Source organism: Micromys minutus (assembly GCF_963924665.1).
Source record: "Micromys minutus genome assembly, chromosome: 1".
In the NCBI taxonomy this organism is placed as follows: domain Eukaryota; kingdom Metazoa; phylum Chordata; class Mammalia; order Rodentia; family Muridae; genus Micromys; species Micromys minutus.
In genome coordinates, this window is record NC_137969.1 from 218,283,504 (window position 1) to 218,306,668 (window position 23,165).

Genomic DNA, 23,165 nt, shown 5'->3' on the forward strand with positions numbered 1-23,165 from the left:
CTTTTAGTTAATTTGGATAAGGGTTTGTCAACTTTGTGGTTTTCAAAGAATCAGCTTTTTGTTTCATCGATTCTTTGCATTATCTTTTCTTTTGTTTCTCTTTTACTGACTTCAGCTCTGAGTGATTATTTCCTGCTATCAACTCCTTTTGAGTGTGAGTGATTTCTTCTTTTTTTTTGTAGTTTTCAGGTGAGTTGTTTAATTGCTACTAAGAGTTCTCTCCATTTTGTTTTTATTATGTAGGCACTTAATGCTATTAACTTGCATCCTAGAGCCACCTTATTGTGTCCCATGTGTTTGGTTATGTTGTGTATTCACTTTCATTGAATTTTAGAAAGTCTTTTATTTTTTTCTTGATTTCTGTATTGACCTAGAGGTCATTTAGTAGGGAGTTGTTCACTTTTCATGAGTCTGTAAGCTTTCTGTTGTCTAGCTTTAATCTATGGTGACCTGATAGGATGCAGGGTGTTATTCCAATGTTCTCGAATCTGTTGAGACTTGCTTTTTGACAGAGTATATGGTCAGTTTTGGAGAAAGTTCCATGATGTGCCAAGAAGAATGTTATGGGTTTTTTTTTTTTTTTTTTTTTTTTTGTTTGTTTGTTTGTTTTGGGTAAAATGTATCTGTTAGGTCCATTTGGTTTATGATACGAGCATCAGCAAAGCCCAATGATTATTACCAGTAAAGAGTTGCAAGGTGAGCCATATGTGTGATTTGGGTATCAGGGTAACTGTGGCCTCCTAAAATGAATCAGTCAAAGTTCTTAAATACAGAGCCAGATTTTCAGTCCCAACTGAAATTCTTTTCCAGCTAAACAGCTATTATTTCTCTTCTTTCCCCAGACCTTGACAACGTTTTATTTATTATTTTATTTTATGGTTTTTAAGATTGGGTTTCATTGTGTAGACCTGGAGCTAACTCTCTTTGTAGAACAGGCTGGTCTTGAACTCACAGAGATCTGTCTGCCATTGCTTCCTGAATTCTTGAATTAAAGGCATGTGCTACCACTGCCCAGCTGCAACTGTTTAAAACCTTTAATCCTATGATTTTTGACTCTTTCAGATATTTTATGTGAGTGTAATTATATAGTATTTGCTTTTTCTTTTTGTGATGCAATGTAACTAGATGTTTGCCCGAGTATACTGATTTTATTTATTCTGTTATATATTATTTTAAATTAATTCCTTGAGAATTTTATATATGTATACTAAGTACTTTTTTTCTTTTTTTAAATCATACTCCCTTCTTCCTTCTCCTCCTGATGCCTGCTGGGTCCGTGCCCATGTCTCAACTTCATGTCTTTTGTTTTTTAAATAAATGTACTGAGTCCATTTTGTGCGTGTGGGGGGGGTCGTCTAACATAGTTGCTGTATCAGGAACCACAGTCCTGATGAAGACTGACTGACTGACAGACTGTCCCTTCAGCAGCCATCAACTGTCACTAGCTAGCTACTCAGACAGGAATGGGAGCTCGTGATCCCTTCCAATTTTTATTTGTTTCATAGCATTAAGGTTGTTGTTCTAAGATATATGCATGAATAGAATTGTTAGATCATAAGTCACATGAATATTTGATGACAGGAAGAAAATATAAAATCATTTCTCATTGAAGTTATACAGTTTCCACTGATCTGCAGTTCATTTTTTCTGTGTCTTTGCCGGTATTTATTTGCTGCTGTTACAGTTTTGGGTGGGATTGAACCTAGAGCTTCAAACAAGTTAGACTTAAATTTACTACTAAATTATGGCACAAACTCAGACATTTGGTTTTGTTTGTTTGTTTTCTTCTTCCTTCCCCACCCCTTCTTTCTTTCTATATATATTCTAGTTAAAAAGACCAAACAAGCCAAAAATTTCTGTGAGCTCAGGGTAGCCCCTTTATTCACGATTCTCTTGCCTTTACATCCTTATCACCAGGATTACAGGTGTATACTATCACACTAGCTCAGAATTTTTGACTTTTTGGAAATTTTAAGATATAAAATTCTGTTGTGCTGTGTTTTAAATGTATTTCTCCAATTTTTCACCTTTTTAGGCTCCTCAATAATTTTTACTTTTCGTTCTCTAATGCTTTTAAAGGCCAGAGTCTGTTCACTTATTATTCTATTTTTATTGTGGCCACTTCCTTCTTAGATCTACATGGATTATGATAATCGCTCATGAATTAGTTCGCCCACTTTAGCCTTGGTTTCCTATAGTCTTGTTGGCTTTCTCCTCTCTTGGCTAAAAGCTAATGCCTTGTTCCTTCTCTGCTCTTCCTTTAAGTTTTCTAGACTGAGTATTCGCCTTGCCCACCGTCCTCTATGTACTGTCTTCTGTTTCACACTGGTAAGCCTTTCCTCGGGGCTTGTTGTCTTCTAACATTCACAGCTTTCCTTCCCAGATTGGAATATAGGCTGTGTGAAGGCAGAGGTCATTGTTTAGGTCACTGAGGTATTGGTGTTTCAGATTGTGCTAGTCATTATAGTAAGTAGCTGATGAGTATTTATTACATGAATTTGGTGAATAAATGTCCGTTTTTATGTTGTAAACTTTTCCCTTTCAAGTATTTTAACTCTTTGAAGAAATAGGAATTTCCTGTAAAATTAAATTAAGAAAACATATTAAATTAAGGAAAATTATACTTATTTTCAGTTACAACACAAGCTTTTACTTTTCTTTGTCAGATACCTATTTAGATATACTGAGAGACAGTTCTTTGTTTTTGTGAGGCAGGGCCCATGTTCCCAGGCTGGCTGTAAATGAATGACCCTCTTTTTCTTCAGTCTACTGAGTGCTAGGATTGTAGGTCTCTACCACAATACTCAACTTCTAAGTGGACTTTCAAATAAAAAATACATTTAAATTAATTAATGTTTTGTGTATGAGTGGTAGTCAAAGTACAACTTTCTGGAGTTGATTCTTTTACCTTTACTTGGGTTCCACAGATCCAGCTCAGGTTCATCTAGCTGGCCCCTTATGATTTTGATGCTACAGTAATCACTGCAGAATTTACTCTTATATTTTACTTCTTGTGTTGCTGGGTATCAGGGATGACCATTGACTAGACCAGTGTACTGGGGAATTTGAAATCAAGATCAAAATAAGCTTTAGATCAGAAACTCAGATTGTACTGTTTTAACCACAAAGATAACCTTACTTCAGGTTTGTCACAAGACAAACTTACAGTTAAAGAATCAAAAGCCAAACTGAGTATTGCTCTTGGTTGTATTGACCCGGGGTAGAAATCAGAAGTAATGAGGAGGCTCCACAATAGCTGAATAAGCAAAGGCAGCAGGAAATCCAAGGCCAAAGCGCTCTGGTTATTTAGTTACTAGTTAAACAATCCATTTTTGTGTAGCCCAGTCTGTCTTTGAACTCATGATTGTCTTGCCTTAGCTTCCCAAGCACTGGGATTCACACAGTCCATCGCCTGGCTGAAAACTTGAGAATGGGAGCTCTTATGCCTGACATATTTATATATTCACCAAATATTTGTTCTGAACGTGAGACTTAGGGTACAGTAGTGAGCACAACAAGGGTGAGCTCAGTGTTTGTGTGGTGATTTAGTACAGAGGATTAACCAGATATAAAACCATTGAGTCAAGTGTTATGAGTAGTTCATGCCTTGTAGTCTCAGCACTTGTGAGGTTTGGTGGAGGGTCACCTTGAGTGGGTTAGATAGTGAGAACTCATCTTAAAAAAGACAACAAAAATTATTGAGTCAGTCTTTTTGGCTCATGCCTATAAACTCCAACTTGAGGAGCTAAGGCAGGAGATTGCCAAGAGTTTAAGGCCTACCCTAGGCTGCTTAGCATAAGACTGTGTCTCCAAAAAAAAAAAAAAAAGTTGTAAGTAGTTTGTAAATAATAGGATGTGTATCAGTTGAGGTTTAGTCTTTCCTGATTAAACCATAGCTATTTCAAGCCATTAGGAATTTGATAAAGGCAACTAAAGGCTTACACCCTGTTAAAGTATAGGCAGTAGAAGGGAAACACCCATAGACAGGAAGTCAGGAGGAACAGTTCCTGGCAATCCCAGTTGTTGTTGTCTTTAAAATAGGGGAGCCTTGGAAATGCATTTGAATGCTGGGAAGGAACCTGGGTGTCAGCTGCCCCACACTGTGCAAGGAAGTAATGTCTTCTTGCGATCCAAAGCTTTTGTAGATATTACTTGAGGTCAAATGAAAATGGAAGTTGGTGGAGATTTTGCTTCTATTCTAATTGGAGTAAATAGATCTGGAGAGCACAAACCGTGAGAATGGTATAGAGATGCCACCAGACAATCTGCACAGATAACCAACAGAATAACGTGCTGCTTCCCAGCCACTGCCCTGGCCTCATTTTCTTTTTGCTGTCTCACAGGTGTGCTGGGAGCCATCTTAGATCTAATATCATGTTTAGAAGATCAGGACTATTCCAGTAGTCAAAGGAGCCCTGTGGCACCTTGCTCTTCATCCCACGTTTTCCTTCATAACATGGACCTCTACACTCCACATAACTCTGGGACACTGACTTCCAGGTTGTCTATAGAGAATTCAGCAAAAGATGTTGAAAATGCAGCTAGGTATGAGGGAAACTGGCTAAGTCTGAATGAAGTCACACTCTGTTCCCACCTGCAAGAGGTAGTCAGTTATATTAATCTTGGTGATAAATTGCTGTACATAATCTGTTAATTAATCATTGGCTTTGGTAAAATTGAGAATATTGCTAAGTTCTTCAGAGATATTTTGGTAGAGGAGCTGGCATATACTGGATATGGTGCTAGATGTGCAACCTAAGTTTGTATAAGCATGAACTTAGGACCAGGAGGGGAGTGGTGTCCAGTCATTGTAGGGGAGGTTCTTGCGAAATCAAAGGACATACTTAGGGAAACTCATCTGAGAAAGAGGAAGAGGTTTTCAGAGAGTGGAATCTAGTTAGATCTTAGGGGCTACAGCACTGATGTCAAGAGTGAAGGTTGTAGGTGTACACACAGGTGGTGAAGCTGTAGGTGAGGGGAATGAGCAAGAATGCTTGACATCAAGGAAGGCAAGGAAAGAACTGTTGGGATAACGGGTGGGTCATTTATGAGGATGTTTGGGTTGCCAAAAAGGATGATGGTAACTGTGTGTGTGGGGGGGGGTGATGGGTACATCCATCTTAGGGTAGATACACAGAACTGTTGAGGGTGTAGAATGGGGGTGTTCCATAACCAAGGTAAATATGATGGTGGTAGGGGAGGGCGACCAAGGGAGAGGGAGATGTTTGATCATTGTTACACATGTATAAACATATTCAGTAGATATTACAGTGATTGTGACAGAAAGAAAGAAAGGGTAGTACACCTGAAACAGTTTAGGAGCTGTGTAGTGTTAAGAAACTGAGACTGTGGTTGTGGCTCAGGCTGAATACTTGCCTGGCATGTGTAAGTCCTTATATTTGATTGCTAACATAGTGCTCCTTATCCCCCAAAGTTAATAGTTAAGGATATAGCTTTAGGAAATTAGCTCTCTAGGTTATGTGTGTTTCTTTTTATGATCCTATTGGTTTACACACAACATTTTGTTTAAGAATGTAGGCACATCACTTGGAAATGATTTTTCCACTTTTTTTTAAATTTTGAAGGATGCACATGAACCCCAATAGAGGCAGTTGATTTGATGTTATATGCTTACTTTACGACTTTTTACATTTTCAAGTGCTATTTTTATTCATTTATTTATCTGAGCCAGGCTCTCAAGTAGCCCAGGTTGGCTTGAATTTGCCATATAACTGAGGCTGGCCCTGAATTTTTGTCTTCTGTTTCCTTCTGAGTTCTGGAATTACAAGTGTATCCTAGCATTCCCAGCTCTTTACCTTTTATATAGTATTTTTATTTTATTTGGATTTTTGAGACAGGGTTTCTTTGTGTAACTCTGGCTTTCCCAGAGCTTACTTTGTAGACCAGGCTAGCCTTGAGCTTAGAGATCTGCCTGCATTTTCCTCCTGGGATTAAAGGTAGATGCTACCACTGCCTGGCTTTTGAGACATGTTCTCACTGGGTGTTGTTGGCTACCCTGAACTTGCTATGTAGACCAGCATGGCCTAAAACTCAAACATTTGCCTGCCTCTACTTCCTGAGTGCTGAGATTAAAGGTGTGCCACCATGCTGTACACCATGGTAGGAATATGCAGTGGAAGAGACCTTTTTATTTATGGTAGCCAAGAACATAGAGAGTTAGTTGAGAGATGGCTCAGTGGGGAAAGTATTGCCATGAAGGCATGAAGATGGAGTTTTCTCTCTAAATTCCTTTCATTAGGCTCCATCTCCATGCCTTTTCAGTAGCACTATGTTCTGAGGACAAACATAGGCCTTTGGAGGATAGTCAAGATTTAAACCATAGCATGGTTCTAACCTGCCAATAGTATGCTGGTTTTGATAGTTACTGTTCAATCTTACTATGCCCACATAGACTTAGTGAATTTGGGGGTGTGAACCTATGAATAATTGTGAATAAAAGATAAATTGACATTAAAATATCTGGATTCAAGCTGTGGTTGATATTAAGGTGAGGGCAGGCACAAGATAAGGCAAGGCCTGTGATTGGGCAGTGAAAAAGTAAGGCAGGGATAGAGTTTTGGAAAGGAGGAGAGAAGCCCAGAGAGGGAGAAGCCAAGATGGAGGAGGAAGAAGATGATTCATCTCTGTGTGGCTTCAAATAGCCACAGGCACCTATGAATATCTTATAAATGATTGATTATTATAGGACAATCTGTCTTATCTAGGTGTGCAGTTTATACCAGTATCAATTGTCGTTGAGTTTATTGTGTGGATGTTTTGTGGAGTGGGAATTTATTGATATAATCTGATTGATGAGTTACAAGCCTCTAGAGTTTTGGTTTTACCAGGTTGCTGCGAATGTAAGCAGAGATCGCAGCAGGGAGGGGTGGGAGGGCAGCGGCTGCTGGGACCAGAGAGTAGTTTCCCAATGGAAATCAGGAACTTAGCAATTTTGGTGGAGAGGTTTTGTGAGCTCTGGGCCAAAGAGTCTGCAAGTCCAGCTGAGATGAAAATACCCACTAATGATTCAATGCAATCCCCATCAAAATTCCAACCCAGTTCTTCATGGAATTGGAAAGATCAATGTGCAATTTCATATGGAATAACAAAAGACCTAGAATAGCGAAATCCATCCTCAACAACAAAAAAACATCTGCGGGAATCACTATCCCTGATCTCAAGCTATATTACAAGGCAATTGTGCTGAAAACTGCATGGTACTGGTACAGAAATAGGCAAGTGGATCAATGGAATAGAATAGAAGATCCAGAAATGAGCCCTCATGTATATGGTCACCTGATTTTTGACAAAGGAGCAGTAAACATTCAATGGAAAAAGGACAGCCTATTCAACAAATGGTGCTGGTCCAACTGGCACTCAACATGCAAAAGAATGAAAATAGACCCGTTCTTATCTCCTTGTACAAAGCTCAAGTGTAAGTGGATTAAAGATCTCCACATTAAACCAGATACACTGGAACTATTAGATGAGAAAGTAGGGAAAACCTTAGAACACATAGGCACAGGAGAAAATTTCCTGAACAAAACACCAATGGCGCAAGCTCTAAGGTCAAAGATTAACAAATGGGACTTAATGAGATTGCAAAGTTTCTGTAAGGCTAAGGACATCGTCAAGAAAACAAAACGGCAACCAACAGAATGGGAAAAGATCTTTACCAACACCACATCAGATAGAGGCCTAATATCCAAGGTGTACAAGGAACTCAAAAAGCTAGACACCAGAGAATCAAATAACCCTATTAAAAAATGGGGTACAGAGCTAAACAAATCATTTTCAGTTGAGGAACACCGAATGGCCGAGAAACATCTGAGGAAGTGCTCGACATCCTTAGCCATCAGGGAAATGCAAATCAAAACAACCCTAAGATTCCACCTCACACCAGTCAGATTGGCCAAGATCCAAAACTCAGATGACAGCAGATGCTGGCGAGGCTGCGGAGAAATAGGAACACTTCTTCACTGTTGGTGGGGTTGCAAGCTAATACAACCACTCTGGAAATCTGTCTGGCGATACCTCAGAAAATTGGATATAGTACTACCTGAAGACCCAGCTATTCCACTTCTGGGCATATACCCCAGAGACACTTTAATACACAACAAAGATATATGCACTACAATGTTCATAGCGGCTCTATTTATAATAGCCAGAAGCTGGAAGGAACCCAGATGTCCTTCAGAAGACGAATGGATACAAAAATTGTGGTACATATACACAATGGAATACTACTCAGCCACCAGAAACAATGACTTAACCAAATTCTTAAGAAAATGGCTGCATCTAGAGAAGATCATCCTGAGTGAGATAACCCAGTCACAAAAGAACAGACATAATATGCAGTCACTGATAGTGGGATGCTAACCCCAGAGGCTTGCACTCCCCCAGAAACAACTCACAGACTGTATGAAGCCCAAGAAATAAAGAAAACAAAAACTATACATATATTCACAAAACAAGAAGACTTTGACTATTTCCATGTTGCGTTTTGTTTTGCATGTACTTTACGCTTATTGCAACTAGTACGTTTTCAATGCATACTGTCGAGCCCTTGAAAAAAATCAAGTACTGACTAAAAAACATATTCACATGGTTTTATGTAAAATTTATTTTAATGTCTGAAAAAACAGTACTGACAAAAATGTATAATTTTAAGCAAAAAATGTTTAAAATCTTTAAAAAAAATAATAAGCTGTTAGTCTTTTGTGTAGATGGAAATATCTCAAGAAACACTTCTTGTTATGATTAATAATTTGAGTCTTATTTGTAACAGATAAGAGACCAATGTATTTTCCATGTATTTTCATGTTAAAAAAAATAAATCTAAAAAAAAAAAAAAAAAAAAAAAAAAAAGAAAATACCCACTAATGCCACATGGTTTTACAATGCCAGTGATAGCCAGGGCAAATGGTTCTATTTTTTAATATTTAATGCAACACAAGCTTCTACTCTTTTCTCTTTGTTAGGATAAGGAGTGGTAGAAGAGTCAGATAAGTATAATAGAGTCCTGGCTCATAGTAGGTCTCTGTTCTCACCTGGTGGTCACTTAATTGCTTCCTAGATGTGTAGTTATAGTAGACATGCATGGTAATTTGCAGAAGTCTCCTGTTGGTCTCAATAGGTAAGTCAAAGATAAAACTATGCCTTCCTTTACTCTGCAAAATGCAGCACATTTATTTACTGAGTTTACACATTTGTTACAGAGTTTACACATTTGTTGGGTGTAGATTTGATTGTTTGCTACCAGTATTACTTTCAGAGGATTTACAGTGTTTGATCCACCAATGTGGAATCTTAAGTAATGCTATTATACTGATTCTTCAAGCATTGTACTTATAGGAAAGGATTAAGGCACTAGGCCTCAGTTCATAAATCTGTTGGTCCAACTCAGTTCTGCTTTATCTGCAGTCCTTTGATTGATATAGAACTTACATTTTTGGTCCCATAAAGATGCAGCTGAAAACCAGGCATGGTGACACACACCTGTAATCTAGCACTCAAGGGGCAGAAGCACATGGTAAGTTTGAAGACATCCTGAGTAATGCAGAAAGTCTGTCTCAAAGCAGGGGGAAAATTTGATGGTGTCTGATTTTAGGCAGTTGTCTGCAGGAATTGACAGCATCCTCCAGGATCCTCATTATTTAGCTTGAACACGTGGACATTATATGCAAGGGTATTTTGGTGTCCTCAACTGATAGGATACATGGGTCCTTGAGCACAGGGTAAGAGTAGGAGTGCTCTCACTTGGTACCTTCATACTGCTCATTCATGTAACTTTAGGCTATGTGAGTTTAGAAGTCTTGTCTCCATAAGGGGAAATGTCCCATTAGAGAACAGATCAATGAGGGCTTCTTTAAGATGTCCCTATTGTTTGATCACTTGCAGCAACTTGTGCCAGAAGATTACAGGAGAAGCAAAAGAGTTACCATCCAAGTAAGGGCAATTGACCTTCTCCATTATCACGAGGGGTTCAGGGAAGAATTTGTCTGGCAGTCATGAGAGCCACTGGAATGTCTCTTGGTGTTCCCAAACCCATCACTGCACTAAATGTACAAGTGTAGCAGCTGTAGCCTGCAAAAGGTATAGAACCAGGCATTTAGGACTTTTAGAGATAAGGGTTTGGATAAACATAATAGCAAGTTGCCATGCCAGCAGCTGTTGGCAGAGGATGAGGGGAAAGTGTGGGATGATGCCAGTAATGGCCAGGAAATGAACTTCAGCATCGAGGCTGTAGGTTGTTCTCTCTTGGAAAGGTTTCCTGTGGAAAAGAGAAAGACTCCTTAATAAGCTCTTCTGATTAAAGGGATCCTTCTCTAAGACACAAGTATTTTTGGATGGTTTGTCTAAGCATTTTCTATAGCATTTTATGATTGATTTGTCTGAGTATCGTGCTGTGGAAAATTGCCTTCCTTTTGTGGCAGGGCTTTCAGCAGTATCACATAGTCTCACATAGAAGCTAAATTTGAGTAAAATGAAATTTATTAGTCTTTTTTTAAAACAAGATTTAAAGTTTTGAAGTTACCTTTAGGAATTTCCTTCCCCGGTATCATAATTATGTCTTCCAATAATTAAAACTTAAACTTTTTTGTTTTTGGTTCACATGAACTTTATTTTTCGTATTGAGAAAGATAACAATTTCCCCTCATCTAGAAAGGCAATGTTGTCTCAAGCATATAACACAATTCTGGAACTCACCATTTGTAGCCCAGGTTGGTGTTGAACTCACAATCTTTCTTTCTCAACCTTCCAGGTGATGGGACTATAAGTGTGAGCCACCCTGCCAGGCTTTCTTTATGCTTTTAAAACGGAAGTATATTTGTTTCTTGGCATGTGCTGATTGATATTTTGGTATTAACTGAATCCATATACATCTTTCTGAAATGTCAGTTTTACCTAAAATATATAGAATTGATGCTTATTTGTAGGTATTTTCTAATAAAATAAATAGGACCATTATAAAGACAGGTAAAGTTTTCACCAGTTTTTTAAAAGACAAAATATTGTATTTTGTAGAGGTGTCCATCCGAGGGAGGGTTGGGGACATGTGAGGCTGTGTCTGCAATCTTTCTGAACGCAGTGTCTCCTTTGCCTTTTTAAGAGTACTACTTGAAAAAGTGTAGGACCATGTTACAGTAAACTATTTTATTATCAAAAGATTTTATTGTTATATTTCTAAATTTTGAGTATAATGGTTCTTATTTTTGTTCTTTATACTTTGTATTTTGAAATGTCAGTATTTTGTCTTTAAAGCCATTACATTTCTCAAGACCCAGCTCAGTTCATTCTGTTTCCTCATTACTAGAGTGCCTTTGAATACTGATTCTGATTGATTCATCGATTAGTTGTTGTAATGGTTAATGTTCACTGTGAGCATACTATGTACCTGCTGCACTTCTGACCCTGTAACCTATGATCCCGCTGGAGGAAAGGCTGAGTGCAGGGACACAACTAGATAACCTGCTGCAAGCTAATAGAGAGCCAGAGCCTGTCTCTAACCTCTGCTTCTGCTGCCCACAGCTCCACCCAGGCCCTTCCAGATGACTCCTTCTTCTTGAAAACATTACTTTTACTTAACTCCTCCCTGAGCTTTGGCTCTTCCTTTCTTCCTCTCCCTCCTCCCCCCTTTCTCCCCATCTCTGTCTCTATCTCTGTCTATGTTCCTAAACCTAGTCTCAAACTCCTGAGCTCAAGTGGTCTTCCTTCACCAGCCTACAAAAGCAGGTGAGGTTATAAACACACACCTTTACCTCTGTTTGTAAATTTTTAACATGAAACTAAAACTCAGAGCTGAGAATGACAACTCATGTCTAATAATCCCAGGAATTGAGTGGGAAGCTGAGGAATGAGGATTGCCATGAGGTCAGCCTGAGCTACATAATGAATTCAAGACCAACCTAGATTAGAGAGTGAGACTGTCTTAAAAAACTCCCATATAAAACGAATAAATATAAATTAGCTGCATAAAACTAACTATTTTAAAATGGAGAGTTCAGTTCAGTTTGTAGATTTATAGTGTTGTCCAAGTATCACCTTTAATTACAGAAAGGAAACCCAATATCTGTTAAGTTATTTCTTATCCTCATTTCTAGTAACCATCAGTCTGCTTTCTTGCTTATTGTATATCTTGCACAAAACAGGATTATGTAATATGTGGCCTTTTGTGTCTTACTCCTTTCACTTGGCATGTATTTCCCAAAGGGTTTTTTTCTGGGTGAATGATTCAATTGTGTTTACATACCACAGTTTGTTCTATTCATTTGTTAGTAGACATGTGGGTTCCGTCTTCCTTTTGGTTGTGAACACTGCTGTTTGTGATCGTGCCTGCACATGCATTTGTTTGAGCACCTGTTTTGGGGTTTATGCTTAGGAGTAGAATTGCTTGGTCATGAAATAAATCCTATTCCACTTCTCCATGAACCACCACATTGTTTTCCATAACAGGTGAGCACTTTTACATTCCCACTAGTAGTGCTTGAGGATTGGATTTCTCTACATTCTTGCTGACACTTGCTCATTTAAAAATTATAGTCACCCTTGTACATATGAAATGACGTCATAGTTAAATTTGCTTTTTCTCTAGTGACTGATGATGGCATTCTTCATGTACCTTTGGTGATTTGTCCATCCTTTTTAGAGATATGCCTTTTTAGTCTCAGCTGGTTTTATTATTTTTTTGTTCCTGTGCTGTAAGATTTCTTTCTTTGTCTACTTTGGATAGCAGGCCTTCATCTTTGTCCTTCCCATTTTATAGATTATCATTTTACTTCTGAGTAACATCCTCTGTTGCATAAATAAATTTTTTTAAAAATTTGTTTTTCAAGATAGAATTTTTCTGCCCTGGTTGTTCTGGAACTCCCTTTGTAAACCAGGCAGGCTGGCCTCAAACTCAGAGATCCATCTGCCTCTCTCCTCCTGCGTGCCGGCCCTAAAGCTGTGCACCATGCCTGGCTCCAGTGCAAATAGTTAAAGCAAACAAACAAACAAAAAGGATTTAATAAGTTCAGTGTGTGCAGGAGGCTGCAGATTCCCTGGAGCTGTACATAGAGGTGTTTGGAGATATCTGATGTGCATGTTGGGAACTGGACTCCAGGCTGCTGTAAGAACAGAGCCAGTAATGCTCAATCATTCCTCAGCCCCTGCTCTACAGATTCTTAAGTGTTTGATAAAGTTCAGACAGTCTTTCTTTTGTTGCTGTGTTTTGATTTTGCTTTCGGCATAACAGACATAAACAGGTGTTTTCTCTTTGGTTTTTGTTGGGTAAAGACCTGGCTTGGCTGGAGCTGGGCCCAGGAGAAGCTAGAGGCATCACTAATGAAGCCAAAAGAGAGTGTGGGCCGGGCCACCAGAAGGGGGTTAGGCACAGCTATGGACCTGTGAACAGGTAGAAGGTTTTGAAGCAGGGTTTTGCACTATAAGCCAGCTTATCATAGAATTTACTGTGCAGCCTCAGGCTTTCCTAGAGGTCTTTATGTAGCTCAGGTTGGTTCAAATTTATGGTGATTCTACTGCTTCAGCCTCCCAAGTTCTGGGATTTATAGATGCGGGCACCATTCCTGCCATTAGTTAAATATTCTGTATGGAAGAAAATAGAATTTGCCACTAGTAAGTCATTCAATGGGAGTAAGGGAGGGTGTCATTTTGACCTTTAATAAAGAAAGGAAAACTGTAAATACATCTTTGAAAGTGTACATAATAATTGACATTTAGACCTTTTCAGCAATTTTTGAAGTGTTCTGTATAATATAAGATTTTGTTTAAAAGAATTTCCAAGAATGTTGCAGGCAAGCAATTGGCCACATACTGCTGGCCTGATGGTTCTGCTGCTGGAAAAATACAACTAGCAATTATCAACTTTCTTATTTTTTTTGTATGTCTAGTTTCCATGTCTGTAGACTATAAATACATAGGAAAAGATGTGGCCATATAAACAAAATCAGCAGTTTGTTGGAAGTGAGGTATAGAGAAGAAAGAATTGAAGCTTTTCTCTGTATGCTTTATGTTGTTTAACATTAAGTACATTCTTTTACAGGTAAAATCAGAAAGAGAAAGGCTGGGAGTATAGTTCAGAGCAAGTGCTTAACATGCCCAGGGCCCAAATAAATAAGTAAACAAGCAAATAGGTAAAACAAAATAAAGCAAAACAGTATATGGCAATTCTAAAGTGTAGCTTGCTGGGGTTAGAAAGCCCAATGGTCAAGAGCATGCAGTGGACCTGGGTTCAGTTTCCAGTATTACATGGTAGCTCACGACTGTCTATGACTCCATTTCAAGCAAAACATGAAGAAATACATTTTAAAAAAAGTAGTTTTTCTACCCCTTTCTGAAGTGTGAGTGTGTGTGTCTGTGTCTGTGTCTGTGTGTGTGTGTGTGTGTGTGTGTGTGTGTGTCTGTGTGTGTGTACAGGAAATTGAACCTAGGGCCCCATTTATCCTAGCACACATTTGAACATTCATCTATCTCATAGCAATACTGTTTCAATTATTTTGAATTTAAAGCGGATTTTTAAAAACTGAAACAGCTGACAATTTTATTTTCACATTTTATAATGCAAGTGGCAATTTCATCTTTTCATCCCACTTCTCTCTTTCAAAACTATTCTCTGGCTAGGAAAGGGGATATCTCTCTCTCTCTCTCTCTCTCTCTCTCTCTCTCTCTCTCTCTCTCTCTCTCTCTCTCTCTCTCTCTCTCTTTAATAATGAAGCTAAAACACATTTAGGCTTAGCACTGAGATCTCCAGATGAAAGAGAACAAGTAATACCAAACTAATAAGGAACCCATCTGCTCTATATCTGTTTAGCTGGGTCATGCCATCCCAGTGGGCACTGTCATAGTGCTGTTGGGAGGTCTCATAATTGGAGATCTGGGTATCATAGGCATGTGGTTGGCTCTATTCCAGGAGCCAGTCCTTTGGGCATCATCCCAGGAGGAGGATTGTGAGAAGGTCTGTCATGTGGAGTGTGGTACCATACCAGGGTAAGAAGGACCAGAGACTGGGAGGAAGCAGGATCATGGTCCCTGCAGAAAGAGGAGCAGAGATGGAGCTGGAGGTATCTTTAGTTGTTACTATTTTGTCAGTCAGGCTCTTGGCTGCTCTTCCATCTATTCTTGGTGTAGTAGTCTTTCACATTTTCTTAGTCTTTCTGACTGCTGTAGTAATTTGTCTTTCCCATAGAGGATCATGGGTAAGATATGCATTTGTGGTGGCTCAAATAAGAATGTCCCCCATAGGCTCATAGATACAAATTCTTGGTCACCAGAGAGTTGCAGTATTTGAAAGGATTGGGAGGTGTGGCCTTGTTGGAGGAAGTGTGGAATGGGCTTTCTTTGAGGTTTCAAAAGCCCAAGGCAAGCCTACCATTGCGTTCTTGGCCAGCAGATCAGTATATAGCTCTCAGCTGTTTTTTCCTGACACATTTCTGCTTGTGTGACTCGATGATGGTAATGGACTAAACCTATGAAATTGTAACCAAGCCTCCAATGAGATGCTTTCTCTTATAAGACTTGCCTTGATCAAGGTGTCTTCAGAGTAATAGAACACTGACTAAGAAGGTATTGCAGTAGTCACATCAAAACTTGAGCATGTTGCTTTGCATGGGAAATGATTAAAGCAGATTTTTAAAACGTGGAAATGTACAACTGATTAGAAACAAATAATTCATGTTAAAAATATAAAACACGGATAAACCAGTTCTCGCCGGAGCTTGGGGAAGGAAGTCTCTCTGTGGAGGTCTGAGGGAAGAACTCGCGCCAGATAGACGCCGCGTCGTCGTCGTCATGGGCAAGGGTGACCCCAACAAACCGCGGGTCCTCGTACGCCTTCTTTGTGCAGACCTGCCAGGAGGAGCACAAGAAGAAGCATCCGGACTCGTCGGTCAGCTTCGCCGAGTTCTCGAAGAAATGTTCCGAGAGATGGAAGACCATGTCTGCAAAGGAAAAGTCGAAGTTTGAAGAGTTGGCCAAGAGCGACAAAGCTCGTTATGACAGGGAGATGAAGAACTATGTTCCTCCCAAAGGTGATAAGAAAGGAAAGAAAAAGGATCCAAACGCGCCGAAGAGACCACCGTCTGCCTTCTTCCTGTTTTCTTCTGAACATCGTCCAAAAATCAAAAGTGAGCACCCTACATGTCTATTGGAGATTCTGCAAAGAAACTGGGTGAGATGTTGTCTGAGCAGTCTGCCTAAGATAAACAACCGTATGAGCAGAAAGCAGCTAAACTAAAGGAGAAGTACGAAAAGGATATTGCTGCACACCGTGCCAAGGGCAAAAGTGAAGTAGGAAAGAAGGGTCCTGGTAGGCCAACAGGCTCAAAAAAGAAGAATGAACCTGAAGATGAGGAGGAGGAGGAGGAGGAGGAAGAGGAAGAAGATGAAGATGAAGAGGAGGATGATGAGGATGAAGAATAAGTGGCTGTCCTAAAGTGGAGTAAATGCTCAGGCAATTTTGCTAAGAATGTGAAATTCAAGTGCAGCTCAACATTAGCTTCAGTATAAAAAAAAACTGTACAGATTTTTGTATAGCTGGTGAGATTCTTTTTAGAGAAAATACCTTTAAAAAAGAGTTTGTAGCTTTTTCAGGCGCTACAATGTACAGTTAGATTTAAAGCTTTTGGTGTTGAATGTTTCTAAATATTTAATGGTTTCTTTAATTTCTTATGGTAGCAAAAAAAAAAACTTCATAGGAATTTGTATTACCAGTAAAAAGAATTTTTTTTTAGGATGTTGCATTTTTTGTTTTTTCTTTTTTAAATTTGTAATAAAATAATGTATATTACTTGCAACAAAACACTAAGAAATATGTATTATTTATTTCTGTTTGTGTGAGTGTATATATATATATATATATATATATATATATATATATATATATATATATATACATGTATGTATATGTTGAGTATGGTATGTATGTGTAATACATGGATATGTGAGTACACGTACTTCTGTGCTTGCTTGGAGAACAGAGGATGATAGTGGTGTCCTGTTCTGTCGCTCTCTGCTCAGTTCCTTTGAGATGGTATCTCATTGACCCTGAGCTACGTGGTAGCCAGCAAACCTTGCCAATCCCCACCTCTGCTCCCCACAGCACTAGAGTTAGAGATGCCTATGTGCCTATGCCCAACTTTTTACGTGGATCTGAACTCAGGTCTTCATGCTTGTTTAAAGCAAGCGCTTCTACCTACTGACCCATCTTGTTAGCCGAAAATGGGAATATTCTATAAACATTAAGATATTTAATATCGTGTGAAGCTCAAGAAAAAAAAAAAAGAAAAGAAAAATCCATTATGCTCAATCCTTACACACCAAGAAAACTTTGACTAATTCCGGGTTACATCCTGTTTTACATGTACTTTATGCTCATTGTAACTAGTAAGACCTTAATGCACACTATCAAACCTTTGGGAAAAAAAAAAGCCAAGCACTGACAAAAATGTATCTGTATACTTTTATGCAAAAATGCTTAAAATTTGTTCATTTATCTTTGTTTTTTAAAATAAAGTTGTTCAAAAAAAGATATTTAATATTTATTCTGAAAAACGGAACTATTAATTGAATCTAGTTTTTAATGCCCAGAAATATGGAATTTTTTAGGCTGTACTTTTAATATTTCATATGATTCCTTCCTTATAAATATCTGTAATTGGTTAAAATATGTTCATTTTCAACTTTTGTAGTTGAGGTTTCTTCTAACCTCAAGATGTAGTAGAAATAAAATATTCCTTTACCTCCAAGTTCAGAGTTATTTTCTAAGGTTTTGCTGATCTTGGGAATGACTACTATGCTCTGTGAATTTTTTTGTCATTAAGATTTTAAAATTTACACTGATTTAGAGTGTTTATGTGTGTGAGAGAGATTGGGAGACACACACAGATAGAGAAGCGGGGTGGGGAGGGGGAAGGCCAGTGTTGGTTGTTTTCCTCAGTTGCCCGCCACCTTATGTTTTGAGATGAGGTCTCATTGAATCTAGGACTTACACGTTAGCTAGGCAGTTGTAATAGGTAGTGTCACAGCATCCTTCTGTTTCTGTCTCCTCAGTACTGGGATTACAGTAGTGCACCACTACTCCCGCCTTTATGTGGCTGCTGGAAGTCCAAACTCATGTCTTCATGCAAACACTTTACTGACTGTGCTATTGCTCCAGCCCTGCTTTGGCATTTTGAATTGGGAATGCCCAGAGCATTTTAGAAGGGCCATGACAGTGCATAGGGAAGCCTTGTCATTCCTCATTTCTTCAATATTCCTTTCTTTTTACTACCTCATTCAATTTATTTACTCTTTACAGTTCTATAACTGGCATCTTCTCAGTTATCTATGTCCAAAAAGTAATCACCAAATAGAAATGGTATTCCAAAGTTTTATTTTCTATAAAATTGTAAGTATCAATGAAAAGTTTATCCCCAATTCTTAATCCTACCTTGAAGGGCAGACTTGTAGATTTGAACACTACCTTAAATATTATGTTTTCTTACTTTTTTTAACTTCCTTTTGAGAATCTCGCACACGAATATCATATTTACACCAGTCCCCTCCCTTTGTCTCCCTACTCTAATTCTTCCTGTCTCCCCTAATTCCCTTTCATATTCATGACCCCTTCTTGTTTAACTGTCATCACTACTATTGCCACTTGTGTTCTTTCTTTATAGGTGTGAGAGTTGTGTGGACTTACTGTTTGTAAGAGGAGCTGGAAACTGTCCTGAGTGTGGTACTCCACTGAGGAAAAGCAACTTCAGGGTACAGCTCTTTGAAGATCCCACTGTTGACAAGGAGGTTGAAATTCGGAAAAAAGTACTAAAGATGTAAGTGTTATTGTCAAGGGATTTGGCCAGCAAAGAAAACATCTACAGTTATTTCAGTAGTCATTGACAATATTTGCTTATGTAATTTTGAACAAATTGGCAAGTAACAGAGTAGTTATACAATCATCTATATACTTGTTTTACAAAATTTGTTGAGTTTATAGAGAACTGTGTAATAGCTAACCTTTGTTAAAGAAAAACCTTCTTGATGCCTTCACAGTTTATTCATTTGTTACTTATTACTTAATTGCCAAATAAACATCTGTTTTATGTATTAGCAGTAATTAAGACATGATATATAAAATAGCTGTAAACCTTGTTCTCATGGTCTACTAATAAAGTAGCATAGGCTATTAAAGAGACAGAAATTAAAGCAACAATCAAAACAAATTTATCATAAAGACTACAGAGGTAACATTTAAGTGTCAGTTTGAAGCTTTTTTCAACATGAAAATTGTAGCTATACTTTTTTTGCCATGCATGTGTGTATATTTTTATGATTTGTTAAGAGCTTTGAGTTTCATTTTATTTGCCCTTTTGTTATAAGGTACTTTATATTTTAATATATTATTTTAATATATTTTCTTAAGGTTTTGTTTTGTTATTTGGTTCTGGGTGATTGAACCCAATGCCTTAGTACTCTAAGTCTCTGAGCTGTGTATCTGGCCCCGACCTTACTTCTTAATTTTTAAAAATGGTTTGTTTTATTTTATTTACTTATGCATTGTGGGTGTGTATCTGTGTGTGGATTTATACATATGAATGCTGGTGTTCTGAGAGCCAGAGGTGCTGGTGTTGGATCCACCGGGAGTAACAGGCAGTTGTAATCTACCAGATGGGATGCTGGGAGCTGAACTCTGGTCTTCTGCAAGAGTAGTGCTGGTTCTTTTTTCTTTCTTTTCTTCATGTCATTAGTTTATTTACAATCTTATCTAGTATGAGAGTTCAAGAGATTAAGCCACTTTTCAGAGATCACACCTCTTAAATATTTTTTATTATCTATTAAATAAAGGATGAAATTAAGCATCTTTGCTTCTTCAGTTTCTTGGTGTCATACTATAAAGAAAGGCACAGCAAATTCAGATCTAAGCACACAGTTCTTGCAGCCAGCAGCCACCACTTTTTTTTTTTTTCTACTGAAAGTGGCAAATTCTTCCTGGAACGCTTCTCATAGTGCCTGGGACAGACCATGGAGGTGGTGGGCCTCTCATGACCTTCCCAACGTGGTGTGGCCAGAAGTTCAGTGAAGGGTGAAGAGAAAGAAGGTGGAAGGATGGCTGTGGCACTCTGTCTTCCTTTCCTTATGACCTTGCTGTCTCGAGCGTAATACATGCTCTTAGCCACTGAGCACTCTCCAGCCCTTTTTAGTTTTTTTTTTTTTTGGTGGGGGTTGTATACATTTTACTAATGGTTTAGTACATAGTGCTAGTTATGGTGAATTTGTAATGCTTTCATTAGTGACCCAGCTGGTCATCTTTTTACTTGTATTACTTCAAGGGGCCATCTTTTACATTCTGACCTTTTGATCTTTAACTTTTTCAGTTTTCAGCGTTGTCATTATTCACAGATACATTATAACATTTACACATTTTTGTGACTCTCCCCATTCCCGACCTTGTAGGTTTTTTTTCTCTGTGTAACCCTTGCTACATTTTCTCTCTAATCATAAGAATTTAAAAATAGTGTTTTTGGGTAGTCATGGTAGAACACACATGACTTTTGTGAACAGAAATCAACCTTCCACACCCTACAAAAGAACTAAAAAACAAAACAAAGCAAAGCCAATCCCCTTTCCCCCTGCAAACCTAGCTTTCATTCTTGGTTTAGTTTTAAACCTGGCATCAAGAATACAGTGTTTTACATAGTGAGCAGTCTTTTTCTATATATCGTTTTTTTTTTTTTTTTAAATTAGGTAGGGATGAGCAAGCTGGATATATAAAATGGTTTACAATGATTTGAATACTTTGATATTTTTCTTTGTAGATACAATAAAAGGGAAGAAGATTTTCCTAGTTTAAGAGAATATAATGATTTTCTGGAAGAAGTGGAGGAAATCGGTATGTTTTAATTCGATATGCTAGCCTTGAGATCTTGTGCTGTTCTCTTTTAGATGCCTAGACAATGTCTCACACGCAGGGCTCCTGACAGATTTTGATGTAGTAGTGGTTGCCAGTGTTCACAGATTATTATTTATTTTTTTGCAGTTGAATTATGTTTGCCAAATTTAAACCATACTAAAGGGCATTCTTGAGTAATTTTATCGTGGAGAAATTATTAGTAGAGGTAGAATTCTTTAGCTGGGACAGAGGGTGTGTGTGCATGTACCATCTCTCTACAAGCAGTATAAGCAATAGGAAGTGCTTTGATTGATGTTGTAGGTATTCTTTCAACACTGTCTGTGATAACGAGATACAACGTTCACTGTTATTTATGCTATCCCGTAATAGTATGTTGGGAAGACTTTGAAGTTGAGTGTTGAGCATTTGACTAGTTAGGGTTTTCAAGGTAGAAGTTAGAATAGTCTTAGTGTTTCTTTTCAGTGTGATTAGTCATAAGGTGTTTTCCTCACAAAAGTATATTGTTTCTGCTTGCTTCTCCTCCTTCAATGTTGGGCTAAGGGTTGATGCTTGTTTCATTTTTGCTAAAGAGAGTTTCAGAACTGCTAAAAGGTATGGAAGTTATGAAATATTGATTTAAAATTATGTTTTTTAAAGCGTGATAATTAGAGTTGGTGAGATGACTCAGCAGGTAAGGGTGCTTGCCGCTAAGCATGAAGACCTGAGGTCTATCTCTGGGCCTCCAAAGTGGAAGGAGAACATTAACCTCCAAGCTGTCCTCTGGCTACCACAAATGTGCACTAAACAAATAAATGTAAAGCACACACTAAGTAAGTAAAAATAAAACAAAAAGTTGCTGTATTACATAGTACAGGTTTAGAAATGATAAAAGGGAATAGCCTATGAAAATTAGACTGAAACTGTGAACACCAAACAGCCATCTTTGTATTCTCCCAATTTATCATTTTATTGTTAAAATATGATAAAAAAGAATCATTAGAAAGTATGAAAGATTAGAAATTTAAATTCTTTAGAATAAGTATTAATTTTTTAAAAATTTCCTTTTTAAGTCCAAGTTATTTGTTGTGTCTTAGTAGGAACATGCACAGAACACAGTAGGAACATGCACAGAAAATAATTTAAGCTTTTTTCTGATCTATTTTAGTACCTTAGAATGGGTGTTCTTTTCATTCTAATGTACTCATTTGTGCTTTGTGTATATTAGCAGCCATGAGTCACTAGGATTTAACTAAGAAGATGGTAGAATTGTGAATGCCAGTGAAAGGGGCAGGATTAGGATGCAGACTGAGAAGATGCTCTGGTATGAGACAAGCAGAACAGCCATCACAGAGAAAGTTTCCGTATACGTTAAAGGCAGTGTGATTAATGTGATTAGACCCTGAGATACAAGAAAGGCAAAAGAGGGTATAGCACTCACAGGCAAATTGAATACTCTGTTATAGTTACAACCAAGTTCTAAAACACTGAAGGAAATTGAAAGACAAAGAAACTGGGGACCAGGCTTAAGGGACAAAACAACAGGGGACTTGATTTTTCATGAGGTTGTGGGAGAGCCTATTTATGTTTTGTCTGTTTGTTTCTATGAGTTGAACTAATTTCAAAGAGTTGGCAATTTGGGGCCCATATGTAAAGCCAGGTTTGTGTTTGGAAGTAGTCATGAGGATTAAAGGACAGAGTGAGCTTAGATAGTTTGACTATGCAACATGCAGTATTTTCTTTTCTTTGAAACAGAGACTCATTATCTGATAACTGTTAATGTATGTCAAGTTGGCTTTGAGCTTGCAAAGAATCTTTTTGCTTTTGCTTCCCAGAGTCTGAGATTATAGGCATGCACCATCATACCTGGCCTACAATATTTTTCTCTTTCTATGTATGTATATGTTGGTATATATACCCATGCATATGTACATGGAGGCCAGAGGTAAGTGATGGTATTTTTCTCTGTTCTTCTCTACTTTACTCTTAAGACAGGGTTTCTTGCTAAATGTGGAGTTCACCTATTAACTGGTTGGTGAGCAAATCCCTGGAATTTACTGTCTCTGAATCTCAATGCTGGGGTTATAGGTATATCCTATTTTGCCTTGGTTTTTATATGGGTGCTGAGATCCAAACTTTGGTTCTTATGCAGGTAACCAATGAGCCGCCATTTTACCCTGTATCACCAGATTCACAGAAACTATCAGTGCATTTGATTTGAAAATGATTATGCTGCTATATATATTATGAGGGTGTGTCTTTAAAGTATGTAGAAACTCTGAACCAGTGTCTAGTTATAGTC

General features: G+C 38.0%; 1 protein-coding gene and 1 pseudogene across 2 annotated transcripts in view; both read left to right on the plus strand.

Annotated features, from left to right (window-relative positions):
- MNAT1 (MNAT1 component of CDK activating kinase) overlaps window positions 1-23,165 on the plus strand; it is a 130,554-nt gene that overhangs the window by 28,877 nt on the left and 78,512 nt on the right. Inside the window, exons 2-3 of the mRNA XM_080927340.1 lie at window positions 18,657-18,809; window positions 20,793-20,866. Of these exons, the coding sequence (XP_080783466.1) occupies window positions 18,657-18,809; window positions 20,793-20,866 (227 nt within the window). The remainder of the gene's footprint in view (window positions 1-18,656; window positions 18,810-20,792; window positions 20,867-23,165) is intronic.
- On the plus strand, window positions 15,790-16,419 carry LOC308428785 (high mobility group protein B2-like; annotated as a pseudogene). Its single transcript has one exon. The product of its transcript is annotated as a high mobility group protein B2-like (transcript).